This window comes from Pseudophryne corroboree, chromosome 11 (genome assembly GCF_028390025.1).
Source record: "Pseudophryne corroboree isolate aPseCor3 chromosome 11, aPseCor3.hap2, whole genome shotgun sequence".
Lineage (NCBI taxonomy): Eukaryota > Metazoa > Chordata > Amphibia > Anura > Myobatrachidae > Pseudophryne > Pseudophryne corroboree.
Window position 1 is genome coordinate 49767060 of NC_086454.1, and position 18506 is coordinate 49785565.

Consider the following 18506-nt stretch of genomic DNA (forward strand, 5'->3'; position numbering starts at 1 on the left):
GTCCCGCAGGGTAGGGTGGGAGGTCACTCTCACCCTTGCTTTGGACGGCAGAGCAGTAGGTTGTAGCTTAGCAGCTCAGAAAGTGCAGAGCACGCTCCCAGCGCGATGAGCAATGGGGCGCGAAACGCGACCACACCCTGAATAGGACAACTATTTGTGCACGCAGATATCTTCTGTCATTTTGAGAGGACACCTATGTTCCCTTTACAAGAGCCATCACTTATCAGTATAAAATAAATGGAGTTTTATTGAGAACATCTAGGAGTCCAACACCTACGGGGGAAAAGCAGCATTTACATTCATTACGTAGCACTCAAGAACCTGTCCCATCAATCAATCTCAATGAACTGATAAGTAGATTATAGGTAGTGAATTTCTGAGCGTGCCAAGATTTCGTAAAGTTAGAAGTCACATTTAAAGTGGCATTGCTTATTAATAATTGCCCCTTTAAATCTGACAACCAACTCACCAAAGTTTTGGCGCTTTAATTTAAAAATATACACACATTTTATATACAGAGATAGATAGATAGGATAGAGAAAACAAAAAACCACATGCTACTAATTACACTTGGTCCTACACATGTTTACAGAATGTACAGGCAGTTATGAAGAGAAAATAATAAAATCCACAAATCACAATAAAAATGGCTTTTTAAAACGCATTTATTTCTGGTCTCATACAAGTATTGTGTTACATACAGGTCTGTTGGTGACAATGTGCGTTTCAGACCACTCATGAACAGATAACAAGATGCACAAAAGATGAAAGATAAAAAGGACAATGAAAGTACTGTAAATAGAAAGACTCATCTCTCATAACATGAACCAATAGGCTTTGGCCTTGCAGGAGTTACAATATTTGAGAACCATGTTGTTCACATGCTGTCCCAACGATTAACAAAACAAGACAAGAAAACTGGGAGCCACCAACGTTATCACATTTGGTCCAGTAAAAAAGGAAAAAGTTTTAAAGTCATGCGGAAACAACGAGTTTGAGGTAAACGGTAAGTTGAAAAAATAAATTCCTGGAATTTGGATAGGATGTGCCACGTACTCTACGGTTCTCGGCAGTAAAAATGGGAAATGGATTCATATAATCTCTGTAAATCTCCCACAAACATGGATTTGGTTTAGCAGCATGCAGAATCCAGCTAATTTGTCCTTCTGGATAAGAGCATTAGCCAGCTTGCGTGATATCTATGGCCTTCTAGGCACCAAGCACCTCACACCTCTCTGTGGTCAATCCAGTAACGAACAGGGATACAAACTGAGCGTGCGACATACTGATTTCCAAACACCAAACCTCATATAGAGAATAAGGCTATATTTAAGTGGTATATACATTGCAACTTCTAAAATAACATTCTATGAACAACCCTCTTTGATTCCCCCCCCCCCAAAGTGGAGGTGTAATACAACCACGGCTAGATCATCACGTACGTGTTGGCTTGGGCTAGAGGTAGGCCCAACAGTTCCTCTGTGGCTGGTGTGAAACTACAAGCCCCTAGCCTAAAATAATCTAGTCGATGAAAAAGCTAAATATCATTGTGATGAGAACTACACGCATAGCCATAGGCTCTCTTGGCACTTCTCATTCAAAAGCGATCAACGACTTACAAAAACAAGTAGAGTTAAAACATAAGCTTTCATCAACGTGTTGCACCTCAACCAACAAATGATTAACGGCCTAACCAAAGTCAAGGCCATAAAGCCAACGCTGCATACACATTCCAATGCAAATAAGATTTGATCATCTGAAACGTCTGCAACTTTTCGTGTAAAAACATCTAACCAAAGACCAATATTGTAAGTCTGGAGCCCATATCGGAACAGGCTTCCAACATCTTAAGGCTACAGGCCAAAGAGACACTGGACACCATTAAACCTGGTTTGAATGTGACGATGAGACGTGAGGTAATGTGAAACTAGAAACTTTTTTTTTTTTCTTTTTACTTTTTGGAATAGAGCGGTAAAATCACATTCAGAAGTAAAAATGGACCACATACAAGAATCTAAAAAAAAAAAAAAAAAAAACCAACAACACACGGAAGTCAACAATATAATTTTCTATGAGAAAATTGAATTCTAGAAAATGGCCGTAAATATGTGTGACATTACATAACAAAAAAAAGGACTACAACATAATAGCAGCAAAATAAAACAATGACATAGATACAGAAAAGCACTGTTATGTTTCTAGTTTTTCAAACCATGCTGGGAACATAAATCCATAGCAGCTTTAAGAAAACTGGAGATTATCCTCCGTTTTTTTCTTTCTTTACACATTTTTCCTTTTTCTTAGCTTTTTTTGTGTTTTTTTATTTTATTTAATTTTTTTACAATCAACACCATGAGGGCATTTTTCTCACATACGCATATCATGGATACATTCTCGTCCGTAAAGTCAACCGCTTCCCTTCAAAACTATTCTTTGTTTTTTTTATTACAAAAAAATTAAATAAAAAAATTCAGGAGGTTCAATGTGCACATTTTAGATTTTTCTTTTGGCGCACGTGTGTCTGTGTTTTAGCCAAGAATGAAATAAAGTGGGAGGTTGGTGGGAGGGGGATAGGAAAAACAAAAGTCTAAAACAAAAATTTCAAGTACACAACCTCCACAAATTAATTTACAGTGCTTTGAACAGTGACCATGAATGGCGAGCGTCACAGAATCCATTTTTTATTTTATTTCTTATCATGGCAAAATGCATCACGGGTTGGGGACCCATAAGAATTTCTATAAGGGGGTAATTGCATTATTTTTTTTTAAAGGTGATACTGGCCTTGTGAGGATCTCTTGCAATAAATATTTATGTAGCCTTAGCGATAAATTACATAGTTTAGTGTTGAGAAAAGGAAATAAAAACAAAAAAACTTCCATTTTAATATTAACGTGAGAAAACGTTAAGTTTAACTTGCCCTTATGCGAGAACAAATAAGGGGGCATTCGATTATCAGCGATGTGCGGCTGTGCACATCGATGGTAACTACGATACAGCAACATCGCAGTTTCAGTGCACCTCCACGGGGCGTTAATGGTCAAGAGATGCCAGAGAAACAACTAAAGAGCCTGTGACATGCGCCATGACCACCGACTGAATGCCCCCCCTTAAAGTTAAACAGCAGACACGGCGCACTTCACCATAACTAAGGTAAGGCAATAAGTGGATCCGTGTGCTGCGTCAATGTAAATATTTCTAAACAAGTTAACTTTTACTTGGGCAGGTAACCTCGGCCTCCCTAACTAGTAATAGAGAGCACTTATCTACACACAACGGAGGTGTTTTGTGGACTGACCATTCCACCTACCACTTCACGGAAGATTATAGCGAGGTCACTACGGTCTAGTGATGTGGAGGCCGCACTCTCCTCAACAGTGGTGATGCCTCATAGAGGTCATCACTTCCCACCAAGCAGATAGCCCGCCCCCTCACGATTATCGGATCAGCCCACAAATTGCTCCACCCACCGCGTGTAGGCAACAGATGCACATTAAAACTACAACTCCCAGAATGCTCGGAGCCACAGGCAGCCTATGCCCAGTTCAGCTTAATAGTAGTAATCACTTGCCTTGCCGTTCAGGTTGCAAATGCCAACATCAACATAATTCCAAACCATTCCATTTTTTTTTTTGTCGATTCCCACGTAGAACATTTGTTTAAACAAAAAACAAACTTAAAAAGGACCCAAAGTGCTTTGAAATGGAATGGTTTTAGAACATAACACATAACTAGGTCTGTGGATTGATCATGTAAATTTTTGCGACTTAGGACCTACAGGGTGACACCAGTTTTTATTTTACATAGAGGCAGCAAAAAAAAAAAAAAAAAAAATCCAAAAAGATTATAAAAATATAATATATTACGTTCACTATGTCCTTATCTCTTTATAATAGAGTAAGATAAGGGCATTAACTTAAGCCTGGAGAAGCTGCAAAAACTGGCACCCTTTAAGCCCTATCACAGACAATCCACAGCCATATATAATGATTAACATATAGTAATGCACTATACTAAGATATACTATTTTATGAGTTTCATTAACCATTGATAAAGTGAAGAGGATTATAAAAACTAAGAGGTAAAGTTACACGTAAGGAGAATATAAAGTGACTATATGCGACAGCAAGCAGATTATAGAGACGCTTAGACGGCAAAAGCAATAGGTGTTGGAAGAAAATAGAAATTATTATTTTTTAAACCTAACTAAAAGCCTCTTCTACATTACAAATGGCTGTTTACACATAATGAACCAAAATTTAGTACCTCCCCTGGAGACATCCATCTTGTGTTAATGTCTATTTTTACAACATACAGACATAAAACACTTTAATATAAAACTAGCTGATTATTGTCTTATAAAAATCCTTTTTTTTTTCTAGCAAAAACTCTCAGAGGCTTATACAAATACTATTTTCCTTTCGTTTTTTGTTTTTTTGTAGCAGTTTTTTTTTTTTTTTTTTGGCCTGTTATTTTAGATCACAGGTATAGAGGAGAAAAGGCGCGAGTTCCTCCCACTTGTAATCATCCATAAGTTTGGCTTCTGTGCGGGAGCAAGTTCATTCCCGTTAGACTTTTGTCCACACCTCACGTTCCATAGCATGGAAAAAAAAAAAAAAAAAGTTGCCAAATAAAATGTCACGACTTGACCAATGCAATCCGCAATCAGATGTTCACATCCCTGACGTCGGTGGGGGTGCTCGAAAGGTCTGAGTCATCGGCGGTGGACTTTGCGTCGGAGCCTTTGTGCGGTTGGGATGAATGGCGCAAACTGAATTCCAGCAGCAGTTCGATCTGTTCTTGGCAGGCCCGTAAACAGTCCTAAAGGGAAAAGGATTCAGAGTCAATGGACAAGCCTTTGATGCATCACATTTCACGATACCCAATGGCACACTGCAGAGAAGACGAACAGAGGAGCATCATAGGGACACCCAGCAATATTACAACCAAAGGGATGACACATCAAAAATAAGGCTCGCTGACATTTATGGGAAAAACGTTGCAAGAGCCACACAATAAAAATTAAGTTGAAGAAAAAGAATACATAGACAAAACCACACACCCCCCAACTAATCTTTCAAAGTGTCCCATAAAAACACACTTGTAACTTTCCATTAGACTGTGGCTAGCACCACCTCCGATAAGACTGAGCGGACTATGAACCCTCCCACTCCACCTCTATCTGATGGACTTCCCAGGTATCTGTGTTGTTCACCAAATAAAGTATGGCGCTTGACTGAATTAACTATGGACCTCTCATGCACATTTGTTACCAAGAAACGACTCCTGTTTAAAAGTAGGGGGAAGAGTCCGCTTTACGTTACTAGAATGCTTAGCACATAAGAATCAGCCACCACGGAGAAACCACTCGAACTGTCCACATTTCCAGATACAGAACACTGCCCCTAGTGGCCTGGGGGAACACAGAAGGAAAGAAAATGTCCCTCTACCAGCGCAAACTTTTCAAAATCCTTTATATAGTAGGACCCCTTACCTTTTATAGTAAAGCAGGGGAATATTCAGCGCTAAACACTTCATTTGGAATTACAAGTCTGTCTCTGAATATGTAAAATTACTCTGGGTTGGCCAGTCTGGACAACAATGGTCATTCACATAACTTATCCTCCAGTTTCTACTTCCTGCCGTGGCCAGCATCTGGTTCCCCTGCGCCACTGCACTATTAAACGTCACCCCCTCCCCCCCCGTTCCTTTTCCTTGTAACAGAACTAGGTGGAAATGTACAAAATCTTTGAGATAAAGTGGAGAAGTTATTAGCTATGCTCAACTTGACTTTTAAATATCTCGTAACCCCACTGCCGCAAAGTAACCTCGAGCCACACTAAAGTGCAGTGGCTCGTGCCTCGGAGGCTTAGACTTCCTAGTGAACGAACGGTCACACACTAGAGGCTGGTTCAGTGACCGAAAAAGAAAAAAAGAAAAATGAAAAAGAAGGAGGAAGAGGAGGGGGGTAGTTGGTTATTTTTAGCCAATGTGTAAGTAAGGCCACAAATGAGCCTAAATTATATTTACAGAGGAAAAAGAAAGATAGCAGGGACCGGACAGCCACTCCGTTAATGTGGAAAAACCACCTAATTTCTCAGAAAGTAAGAAAAGCAGATTCGGTTGTTTTTCATCTGGAAAGCTTATTGATCAGCATTCAGCGATGTGTCGGCTTGTGTTGTTGATTAACTTGTTTGTGTTGGAGAGGGACACTGGACATCTGCCGAGCTGTGTGTTCCTTTGTGCTATGCTGAAAGTCCTGCGTTCTGCCTGAGGCTGCAGCTACTACAGAGTAATAATGGAGGTATGGGGGGCTGGCTGTACGCCGCTCAGCTCTAGCAAGGTTTACCCAGCCAGATACTTTTCGGCTACTTTGCAATCGGTCAGAGCTATCGGCATATGGGGTGTTATTGTAGATTACATAATTTGTTTTACTAGAACAATGTCCATTTGTGCCTTATAGCAGCAATCCCATGTGGGCTTCTACCCCCTTTAAAACAAGTACCTTTAAACCATGCATCAGATAATGCGTTTTAGGAGGATAACTAAAATGACCATGTGCTTTTCAAAATCTCTCTGGAAAAATCATATGGCTGCCTGAGAGTCTGCCCAACCCACAGCCTTGCAGTGGGTCATGTGATGGCAGGAGGGGAGATAGGTGGGGGTGGCTGTCACAGTGTGCAGAGCAGATGAAGTGTAATCTTGGGGTGAAATACCTCTTACATACGGCATTGGGCCAACACATGGATATACCAGTAAATTGACTAGATAGAGGTCAGATGGAAAAATACAAAATAGCTATCTTCTTCAGGTTTTAAATTAGAAATAAAGGAAAGATCTAAGAAACACCAACAGAAAACACAAGATGGCATGTTGCCATCTACCCTATTCTCAACAACAGTCCACAAAATGTGAACGGTTAATCTATTCCAGTGGTTCTCAAACTCGGTCCTCAGTACCCCAAACAGAGCTCACCTTTTGCAGGTCACCCAGCAGGTGCACGGGTGTAGTCTTTACTCAAACACATTTTAAAAGATCCACAGGTGGAGATAATTATTTCATTAGCCATTCCGTGAGGAGACCTGGAAAACATGCACTGTGCGGGGTTCTGAGGACTTAGTTTGAGAACCTGTGGTCTATTGGGTATAGAAATAAGCCATGTGGATGTTTTAAATGAGGACAACCTTTGCAGCAGAGCAGTGAAATAAGTGGACGTAGAAGTTACTTACCGAGTCACATTTGATGACCTGCGATAAGAATTTAGTGAGGTTCTGGGAGGAAGAGATGCTGTCCTTATTGACCAAATGTAGACCCTGTATTGCGGCTGCTACACTCCCAGCGGCGACCATGGAAGGTGGATTAGATATAAAGTTTACATCTGCAATCGAGAAGAAATTAGAAAGGTTAAGATAATACAGGCTGCTGATCAAGGCTAGGAAACAACCACTATACACTCCAAAGGGATCCGGTCTGAAGATCGACAGTGTCTAGTTCGACAATGTTTAGGTCGACCACTATAGGTCGACAGTCACTAGGTCGACATGGATGGAAGGTCGACAGGGTTTCTAGGTCGACATGTGCTAGGTCGACAGGTCTAAAGGTCGATATGAGTTTTTCACAATTTTTTATTTATTTTTTCATACTTAACGATCCACGTGGGACTACGATTGGAACGGTAAAGTGTGCCGAGCGAAGCGAAGGCACCATGCCCGAAGCATGGCGAGCGAAGCGAGCCATGCGAGGGGACGCGGTGCACTAATTTGGGATCCCGGTCACTTTACGAAGAAAACGACACCAAAAAAAAAAAATCCTCATGTCGACCTTTAGACCTGTCGACCTAGCACATGTCGACCTTGTGACTGTCGACCTATAGTGGTCGACCTAAACATTGTCGACCTAGATACTGTCGATAAAACGAACCACACCCCACTCCAAACCATTGTGCAATTCCTGGACAGTGCAGCCTGCAATCTTAAACACGTCAGAATTTGTTAGCAGTTGGGAAAAACCATGTGCACTGCAGGTGGGGCAGATATAACTCGTGCAGAGAGTTAGATTTGGATGGGTTATTTTGTTTCTGTGCAGGGTAAATACTGGCTGCTTTATTTTTACACTGCAATTTAGATCTCAGTTTGAACACACCCCACCCAAATCTAACTTCTCTCTGCACATGTTACATCTGCCCCACCTGCATTGCACATGGTTTTGCCCAACTGCTAACAAATTTGCTGCTGCGATCAACTCTGAATTAGGCCCCATAAGCCTAGTGCGAGGTAGTCCGATTGCAGAAGACCCTACACCTGCCATCATTATTAACTGTGTAACTAGTAACATGATTTCTGGAAGTATTGTGAATCTGTCTGGCCAAACATTAGCATAAGGAAGGCAGATGTGCCATTGTGTGACTATATTTAAATGTAGCAAAGTGCCTCAGCACATCAAACGCTCGCCCCCACCATCCCCCCCCCCCTGCACTGGGTGCAGCCAGTCAGTGCACTTTCCTGTAACACAATCAAGACACTTTCGTTTCTTTACACAAAAGAATTCACTCTGTGCGGCTTTTCAAAGTGACCTGGTAATGCTCCCTCTCCGCTCCCGGGCACACTACAGTCCAGGCTTCCAGGATTAAGGGGCTGAATGGTCCCTGGGGGTTCCCAAAGTGACAACAAGCAGTTGGCAATAAATATCTGGAAGCCCTCGACAATCGGCAAGTTGCCTATTCCAACCAGGATCACACCTCCAAAATCCTTTGTAACCATCTAGCTGCCAGTCATTGGCTGCCAGCCACAGCAAAGAGGAAAGGATCGGTGAAAATGTACCAGAGCTTAGTGCCCGGGTTTCCTAACACAAGCGGCTCTGGGCTGCATTCTGTAGGGACACAATAGTGCCAGGACCCCATCCAAGTTGCATTGCTGTAGGTCTACACAAAGCCAGTCTCGCGTTTTTCCTGTAGGGGCCGGGCTCCCCGATTCAGCGGCCGGGCTTTTCACTCTCTCAGGAATAATCCACATTTTTTTTTTTTTAAAGCTATTCTCTAACTTCTGCCGCACGAGAACGCTTTTCCCTTCAGTTCAGGGACAGCAGCTAGTGAGCAGAGGAAAGAGCCCTTCAGCTTGCATTTAACACTTTGTGCTGAAGCCAGTGGCAGGCAATGTATATGCTATGATCAGCCTTCAGGCGAAACCAGTGAGATTTTTGCGCAGCCGCTGCGGCATTTGCGTCCACTTCTGAATCAGCCCCACAGACAGGACTGTAGTGTCCGGAATGCTTCGACTTTGCACTTTCCTCACAATCGTGGCAGTGTATATTTGCACAATGATGCAGGGTGCATGGCCCCCCGGTAGCATGCCTCACCATACCGCTATAACACGCAAATCTACTAGTGGTGTAAAGGGAACGCATACTTTGTGCTTTAATCTCCTTAGCTGTGCAAAGCAGGGGCAAGTGCAGATATATATATATATTTATTTTTTATTTTATTTTCTTCATAGCGCACTGTATGAGGATAGGGTAGTAACATCGTAACATTGCAGCAATGAAAGTTGCATCTGGCGGTCATCGTCTATGTTCCTTATATAAAAACACTATTTTCATTCCACTTATTCCTAGCTCAAGCAAGCATGGACCAATTAGCATACCAGCAGGTTTTTGTTAAGTAGAGGAAACCCATACAAGGAAAACTACAACCATAAAAGTACATTGGTCAGGTTATACCACCGATGCTTACTAGTAGCAATGCCAACCACTGTGCTATACTCTATAGCAGCTGTGTGTAATCCTATGTATACATATGTTGTTATATAGTGTGCCAATCACATACCGCTAGGACACCCAGATCGCACCCACAGTGACGGGAGAGGATGCCACAGACATACATCCTATGCAGAATTATTTGCAAAGTAATTTCTTCGGTTTTCGGAGCTCTCTCCGAGAGACCAGCGGATGACAGAATACACTGAGAGACCAGCTCTATGTTATATACGCCATTTGCTGATCCTGCCACAGCTTCGCTGCCTCCATGAGTCACTGGTGCTATTAAATGCAAACGTCAAACATAGGAGGAAGCTTCCGTCCGTTCATTCGCTTGTTCCTCCCATGTGAATTGATAAGCTGCATTCTCAAGAAGACTGGTTCAGTCTACAGTGCGCAGGTGCCAAGCCCACTGACAACGAATGCAGGAGCCTCAAAACCATACTTCACATCATTAATATCTTCCTTCAGGAATGAGGGACAGCGAGCAGCTTAGAACTGCACTACCAAGCCGGTGGGAAAACACACTGCGTCATCTCCCGCCTGATGTGGGATTGTAGGCAACTAAAAGTATAAAAACCAAACTAAAACATTCACAATGCAAAGACCATTCTATGAGGGCGATGCAATTGTTTTACCTCACGGCTGCCACTAGATGGAGCCCAACGGAATTGTGGGCGGTACTTTAGCCGGGTCTAGCCACTTTGCACGGCAAAATCCTGTGCCTTTGGGCGTGCCAGAAGTAATGGGTGCACGATTGGACCAACAACTGAATTGCTCCGACAGGAATCCATTCAATTGTGTCCCCCCCTCTCAAAACAAACAAACAATTGAATCGCCCCTAAATTGGCTTCTAATTTTGTATATACGGCTGCCTCCAATTAACAGCACGTTTAAGTATTAAATAAGGGTTCATGTGCTGTTTTTGAGGTTAACAAAAACATTGCAGCCTAACGCCCCAAAAAAATAAAATAAAAATCTTGAGAGATTAAAATAACGACAAAAAATAAAGGGGCGTTTGTGAGTAACATTTCCGAATAAGAGTCTGTTGAGGGCGACTGTGCCAGGACAGGGAATGCACAACTAAGGGGGGGCTTGGAAGCCCTGCCACACTATTTAGAATACAGATGTTACTACAACACCGGCCGCAGCCCATAACGGCCCCAGACGATCAGCACGTACACTTTTTTTTTTGTTACATTCAACACAGAATAATCTGTGGCAGAGGCCACTAATTTCAGCATATTACTCAAGGGGCCTCAGCGCTGCGTTTGGAGTGTGTCAGTATTGTCAGACTCCATTGCTTCATCTTGCGCTATTGAACGCCCGGGAACAAGAGAAGCGCTTAGATGAATTGAACCTGACACGGACACAAAAGGAGAAGAGGCCAGCACACATCCTAGGCAGCCTATCTGAGACTTCATCCAAAAAGAATAAACACGTTCAGCGTTGATGAAGAATGGACTGAAAGCCACCATGAAGACACACAAAGCAGCACCCTGGCTGTGCCACGCTGAGAAAGGGAGGAGGAGGAGGAGGAGGGCAGAATCCCCCCCATTCTAAGGAGCCGGACCCCCTTCTCCTGTAAAGGGAGCCGCCCCGTCTGTCTGAGTTCGGAGGGCTATGAATGAAAATCTTTTCAAGCAGCCAAATCAAACTTCAGGATATCAATCACTGCAGACCGGGCAGTGACTGGCTATAACTCACTGGGACCGTGCGTGCGTGCGCCACACCGTTCCCTGGGTTTGTTTAGAGAGCGAACAGGGCACAATCGCCGATTCTTCATTATTATTCCAGTGCCGCCTTCATTGAAAGGCCAGAGAGTCCGCATTTGGTGCCACACGCTGAGAAATAAAATAATAATTCCTTTTTCTATAACACCCGCCTGTTTCCCGTTCTCATCTGTGTGCAGATAACAAGACTACCTCGCTGGTCCACCATGACACAAGAACAACTTGGCCACTTCTGCAGAACAAATATGGCTGCAGTGATCTTACTGTGGAGACTGCAGCACAGCTATATTAAAGCAAGGGTGTAACTACGGGGGCAGGCAGCTGCTGCAGGCCCCAGCAACTGAGGGGGTCCCATCAGGGCCCCCTTAGCTGTTGGAGCTTGTGTAGCTGCCAGCTGTACTGCTTGGGGGCCCTGCTCCCCTGTGCTTTGTGCACCATCATTAGAGCTAAATGAGCCCCCCCGCAGTGTGACTGCCATCGCCACAAAAGGATTTAGAGGCCCCAGAATGCCGTGCTGCCAATCTGAGGCTCCAAATTTAAATTCTGTTCAGAGGGGAACAGAAGCAAGTGTTGAGTGCACCCAGCGATGTAAGTGACGGGGAAGGAGTGGAGGGGGTCTTAGCAATTAGAACGTTTTGCTACACGCCTCCAGTTATACCAATGGAGTTTAAAAAAAAAAAAAAAAAGTTCTGAACTTTTGATTACAGCTATAGTGCAAGTATAACAAGCTGTTCTTTAACATTTAAAAATAAACGTATAATTATAACCGAAACGGGCAGGTCCAAGGGGTATCTACAAGAGCCTAGCACAGCAACATAGTCTCATTTGATATTTCTCAACTGACCGACCTAGACTACAGCCAACACTATTAGCCATACCACCACTATTTACTGCGGAAAGCTGTACGCTGTCGAACTACACATCCCAGCGCGCCACGTAACAATTCTGCTATAAGGGCATGCTCAAAGTGTGGCAGGGCATGCTGGGATGTGTAGTTTCATAACAGCTGGAAAGCCACATGTTGGCCAGGCCTGTTCTAGAAGATAAGAGCTAGAATTTGACTCCCCTTAAAGGAATGGCTGCACACAGTTGTGAGGATACATCATTCTTCAAGGTCAGTCTATCTTAACTCAAGCCTCACACTGTCACAAACACCTTTTTTGTCTCTAGGGAATTGGATTTCAAAGGCCACCAAAAGCAAAGATACTATTTTTTTTTTTATATCTCTTTAATAAAATCTTAGTTTCAGTAAGGAATTATTGTCTGGAACAGTCTGGGCAGGAGTCAGACATGCCAGTGGAAAGCTGGGACTTGTAGTACTGCAAAGGTAAAAAAAAAAAAAAAAAAAAAACAAGGTTCAAGACTCTGTATGATACAAAGTTCGTGGCTAGATCAGGTCTCTACGACATTAAAACACTACTCATACCCTTAATTTGGGCATATGCTAATAAAACAGGGTGCTAAAAACTATTTTCACAATCCCCTGCCTTTAGATGTCCAAGTTGTCTGATAATAACCCATACAAAAATCTCATTCCGCAATATAAAAAACAAACATACTGCATTTATCTCCTGCAGAAATCAGATTACTGTTTTAACAGGTTTCCGTGGTCTGAGGGTGGAACGGGAAAAATAGTAACACATGCACCTTAGCCTTAAACAACAGAGCTACGGATCAAAGTGCCGGAATCTTAACAAGCTGGCAACCTTTGAACTACCTCTGCATTCAGCAGGTTCACTGGTCAGCGCAACACAAAACAGGTCACAGAGTCTGGGTAAGGCAGGATAGGAGCGTGCCCGTCACGCAGCTCTGAGGGGGTTAAACAGAAGCATAGGAGCAGATCCTAAGCTGCCTCACTCCTCATCAGACCATATGTATCTGACACCATGGCTCCTACAGTCAGACTTAAGAATAAGAAACACGTTCTGCGACATTCCAAGGGGATCTTTGTGAATGGTCTGCAGCTGCAAGAGGCTGACAGAACAGTGGGGGGGTCATTCCGAGTTGATCGCTCGCTAGCTGTTTTTAGCAGTCGTGCAAACGCATAGTCTCCGCCCACAGGGGAGTGTATTTTCGCTTTGCAAATGTGCAAACGCCTGTGCAGCCGAGCTGTGCAAAAACAACATTTTGTGCAGTTTGAGTAGCTCTGAACTTACTCAGCCGCTGCGATCACTTCAGCCTGTCTGGTCCCGGAACTGACGTCAGACACCCGCCCTGCAAACGCTTGGACACGCCTGCGTTTTTCCAAACACTCTCAGAAAACGGTCAGTTGACACCCATAAACGCCCTCTTCCTGTCAATCTCTTTGCGATCGGCTGTGCCAATGGATTCTTCGTTAAATCCATCGTCCAGCACCGATCCTCTTTGTACCCGTACGCCGCGCCTGCGCAGTAGTGACCTGATCGCTGCGAAAAACGGCAGTGTGCGATCAGGTCGGAAATGACCCCCCAGTCCTCCCCCCACAATACGCTACACATAAATCATTTACTGAGCCCGCAACATGGGGAGAGAAGCTCCAGGCTGAGGTGACCACAGCTGATTCTGTCCGCTAGAGGCACAGTGTGTACGACACAGGAGTCACGTGCTATGAACAGACTGTAAATGAAAGCTGCAGTTCATCCTGTCGCTTATTACAACAAAGGAACCGGTTACAGAATATAAGACTTGGCTGCCGTGCTGACAATTACTTTTCCATTGGAGAAGCAGCCACGGCTGCAGTCAACCATTCATGAAATCCTGCATCGCACAACAAGAAAGGGAAGGACAACCCCATTTTCAGGTCTCCGCAATATTATGCAATAATCAAAAAGCAATTATCAATAACACAATGATTGACACCTTCTAGGTAAAGCTGCCTTCTATCCTTACCTCAATAAGCGAACAGTCAAAAAACATTGCTCCGTGTGCAATCTATACAACCAGAATTTGTTGCGCCCCCCCCCCCTTCCCAACCAACGTGCCTCTAACACACCGCACAAAGCATGAGCCGTGCATCTAGCAGGAATCCAAGTGGCAGACGTCAGCAGTGGGTGTCAATTACACGGCCAGAAGCGTGTGACTACGCAGGGGCTTGAACATGAGCATGCAACGCTTGGATGAACTGACAACAGCTTGATTTGACTTGAGTGTTGCAAACACTAATTGTTTTATCCAATCCAATGTGGGGTTCCCAAATACGCCAAGTACATACACACACAATTATCGAGGCAGAAGTAAACCAGCACTGTCCAGTCTGCACTCACAGAGCATGCCAACACTAAACACATGCATGACCTCAAGTCCACCAAACTCGGGGAAGGTCGAGGGGGGTACACCAAAACACCTAAGCACACTTATGATCGAACAGAACTCACGATTCACATTTAAGGCATTTGCTTTACATTGGCGATTGAACTTACCTTTTTCAACACATTTTTTTTTTTTTTCTAAATACCCCAAGCCAGTAATCCACATTGTAACATGAGGGGGTAAGGGTGCAACTAAGCGCTCTGCATTTACAGTTATGGAGTGGCTATAGTAGGGTGGGCATCAAAGACATGTGCATTTCCAGAAAATGCCTTCTAACACCCATACCTGTAGCGCAGAGAGCCACAAAAGTCTGGGCGTGTTTGCGGATGATCTGCTTGGTGTCCTCGGTCAGTTCTATTTTGTTAAGAAAATGTTCAATAAAGTCGTGAGGCGTCACAGAAGCCAAATCCCACTTCAGCTTGTTTAGGATCACCAGCTCCATAAACTGTTGGGACAGAAGGGGGCGACAGACACACTGATAAGAATCTTCTGCATTAGACCGGTCATTAAATTAGTGTAACAATGACAAAGTTTACAGCAATTACACTTTGCAAGAAACAGGAAATTAAATGTGCTCTAATGCATAATTTAGACCAGGCATGTCCAAACTGCGGCCCTCCAGCTGTTGAGAAACTACACATCCCAGCATGCCCTGACAGCAAAACTGTGTCAGGGCATGCTGGGATATGTCGTTTCACAACAGCTGGAGGGCCGCAGTTTGGACATGCCTGATTTAGACAATGGGTTTTGTACTTGTGGACCTGCAGCTGCTGTGAAACTACACATCCCAGCATGCCCTGCCACAGTTATGCTATTAAGGTATGCTAAAACTGAGGCAGGGCATGCTGGGATGTGTAGTTCTACAGCAGCTGGAGGGCCACATGTTGAATACCCATGATTTAGACTCTTGTGTCTTTATTTTGCGTTATAATTGTATACAGCCTGTGCAATTACAGTCCGGCACAGTGTCAATTATTAGAATGTTTATTGGTGGTATTTATCAATACTTGAACGATAAAATTGCGAGAGATAAAGTACCAACCAATCAGCTCCTAAAACACAGTCTGTAAAATGAAAGGTAGAAACCGATTGGCTAGTAATTTATCTTTCACAATTGTACCTCTCTCCGAGCTTTGATAAATATCCCGCATGACTTAAATGAATACGCAGTTTTCTCATTCACCAAAATCTGTAATGAATACGATATCAGATTATAAATCATATCTAAATAACCTCCATCAGTTGTGGAACTACAAGTACCAGCATGCTAACACTTGTAGGACCACAAGTTAAAGCCAAAGGGTTCCTTGCCTTACAATGGGTTACAGCAAACTCAGATTCACATTTACTCCACTAGGGGGCGCCACAGACTAAGAAAATATAGCTGCATGTGGCAGAAGCATGGTGTATCCCCCTCACATTGTTCATGATTCCATAGGAAACTACATTATACAGACGTGTTTTATTGTCAAACATTCTCAGGTTGCATAAAGCATGGTGGCCGGGCAGACACAAAGCTGGTACCGCGCAGGTTTAACTCCAAATCAGGAGACAAATAAAGTATAGACACCAATGTCCCCACTGGCACAAAGGGCTACTAAAGCAGATGTGCAGCCTGCGGGGGGGGGGGCTCCCCTATGTACATAAGACAGGAAATTACCAGTAACTCCTCTGGTTTGATGGAATTATCGGTGTAAATACAAAGTTTTTCTGCAGTCAGTGGGATGGTCTCCTTCATTTTGGATGCTAGGAACATGCACGTTGCGCCCAGAAGTTGCAATCTGTTTTTCTTGAGAGGCTCCACGGACAGAAATCTATCCAGATAGTTCATTGCAAGTGGGAAAACTTCCTCTTCACACTTCTGCTCCTCACACACCTTGGGAGAGAAGCAACAAGTATTAGCCTGGGCTCTAGGTACAGAAAGGGAGAATGGCAGTAACAGCAGACACAAGAGGAGCAATGATTATATATATATATATATATATATATATATATATATATATATATATATATATATATATATATACACACACACACACACATATATACACACACATACATACACACACACACACGCGCTGTAGTTCCCCAGCTGTTGTGTCCCTTTTATCTACGGCAGGCATTCTGAGACTTCTAGTTCCAGCCTGCACTGCAGGGTGCAAAAGCTTTATTCTACAGATTCCATGATAATAGAACAGTCAGTGCACCCTGCAGACACTAGGCAGGGGAAATGGAAGGAGGTGCAATGTATTATTGTAGGGTCACATCTACCAAATGCACTATGTGTAACACTATGGGTGCTCAGGGGCACTGCACCCTCCACACAGGGCAGGAAGGTGGCCAAGCATTTGGGGTACAGTCTCTGGGGTGTTAGGAGGCCAGGGGGGTGGGGGTAAATGAATCCTCTCCCCGGCCTGATTAGTGCCATGGGGGATAGGTCCTGTATACGTGTACAGGCCATCTGCTGGGGAAGGGCAGAGAGGTGACCCCGGGGAGTGGGGTCACATGGAGAGCCCACACAAGGAGACTTCTGCCCCTCTCATGAGGACTGAGAGAAGGAAGAGATCTGGGCACTGTAAAGGAACAGGAGAATGTATTAGGCTGAAGATGCAGTGACTGCAGGAGACACATGGGGTGCATGGATGGTCAGCTCTGTGGGCGAGGCAGATGGGGGTGCACTACATGCATAGATGGTCAGCTCTGCGGGTGAGACAGATGGGGTGCAATGGAGGGTCAGTTTTGCAGGCGAGACAAATGGGGGTGCAATGGAGGGTTTGTTTTGCGGATGAGACAGATGGGGGTGCAATGGAGGTTTAGCTCTGAGGGTGAGAGATGGGGTGCAATGGAGGGTCAGCTCTGAGGGTGAGACAGATGGGGTGCAATGGAGGGTCAGCTCTGCGGGTGAGGCAGATGGGGGTGCAATGGAGGGTCAGCTCTGCGGGTGAGACAGATGGGGGTGCAATGCAGGGTCAGCTCTGCGGGTGAGGCAGATGGGGGTGCAATGGAGGGTCAGCTCTGCGGGTGAGGCAGATGGGGGTGCAATGGATGGTCAGCTCGTCGGGTGACGCACCTCCAGCATCCATGTGGCCACGATCTTCCGCATGTGGGGCAGGATCTCCCGCTGGACGCACTTGAAGTAGTTGGCGGCCGGGCAGCAGTTCTCCTCCGCCTTGAGCATGGTCTGCAGCACCCGCTCGGTGAGCAGGTTGCGGTCCAGGTGCGCTCTCCGGATGGCGTCCACCTCGCAGCACATCAGGTTCATGTCTGCGGCCGGCTCCCCGTCTCCCCGGAGCGCACGGACTGGTGACTGAGGTGCTGCTGTGTGAGGAGAGGAGAGGGAATGAGGGAGACAGAGGAGCCGGGGTCGGGCGCAGCTTAAACATGGCCCATAGCCCGTCCTCCTCCTCCTCCTCAGTCACAGCTATGGTCCCGGCCTGGGGGAGGGGACAGCGGCACTCTCTCTCTCTCTCTCTCTCTCTCTCTCTCTCTCTCTCTCTCTCTCATAGGGATCCTCAGCCACCAGAATAAACCAGTAACTGCTGGTGTGTGTGACAAAACATGTGCTGTATACATACTGTACATATATACATAGTGCTGCACATACATACATACATACATACATACATACATACATACATACATACATACATACATAGTATTGCACATACATACATACATACATAGGGGTGGTCTTCAGTATGCCGGCGGTCGGCCTCCCGGCGACCAGCATACCGG

General features: G+C 44.5%; 1 protein-coding gene across 1 annotated transcript; it reads right to left on the reverse strand.

Moving 5' to 3' along the window:
- Positions 1-647: 647 nt before the first annotated feature.
- CCND1 (cyclin D1) lies at positions 648-18195 on the reverse strand. Its single transcript, XM_063944151.1, has 5 exons — positions 17842-18195; positions 16432-16647; positions 15057-15216; positions 7230-7378; positions 648-4821 (listed from the first exon to the last, which is right to left on the reverse strand). The coding sequence occupies exons 1-5, from the start codon at positions 18031-18033 to the stop codon at positions 4666-4668; spliced, it is 873 nt and encodes a 290-aa protein (XP_063800221.1). The 5' UTR covers positions 18034-18195; the 3' UTR covers positions 648-4665.
- Between the last annotated feature and the right edge of the window lie 311 nt (positions 18196-18506).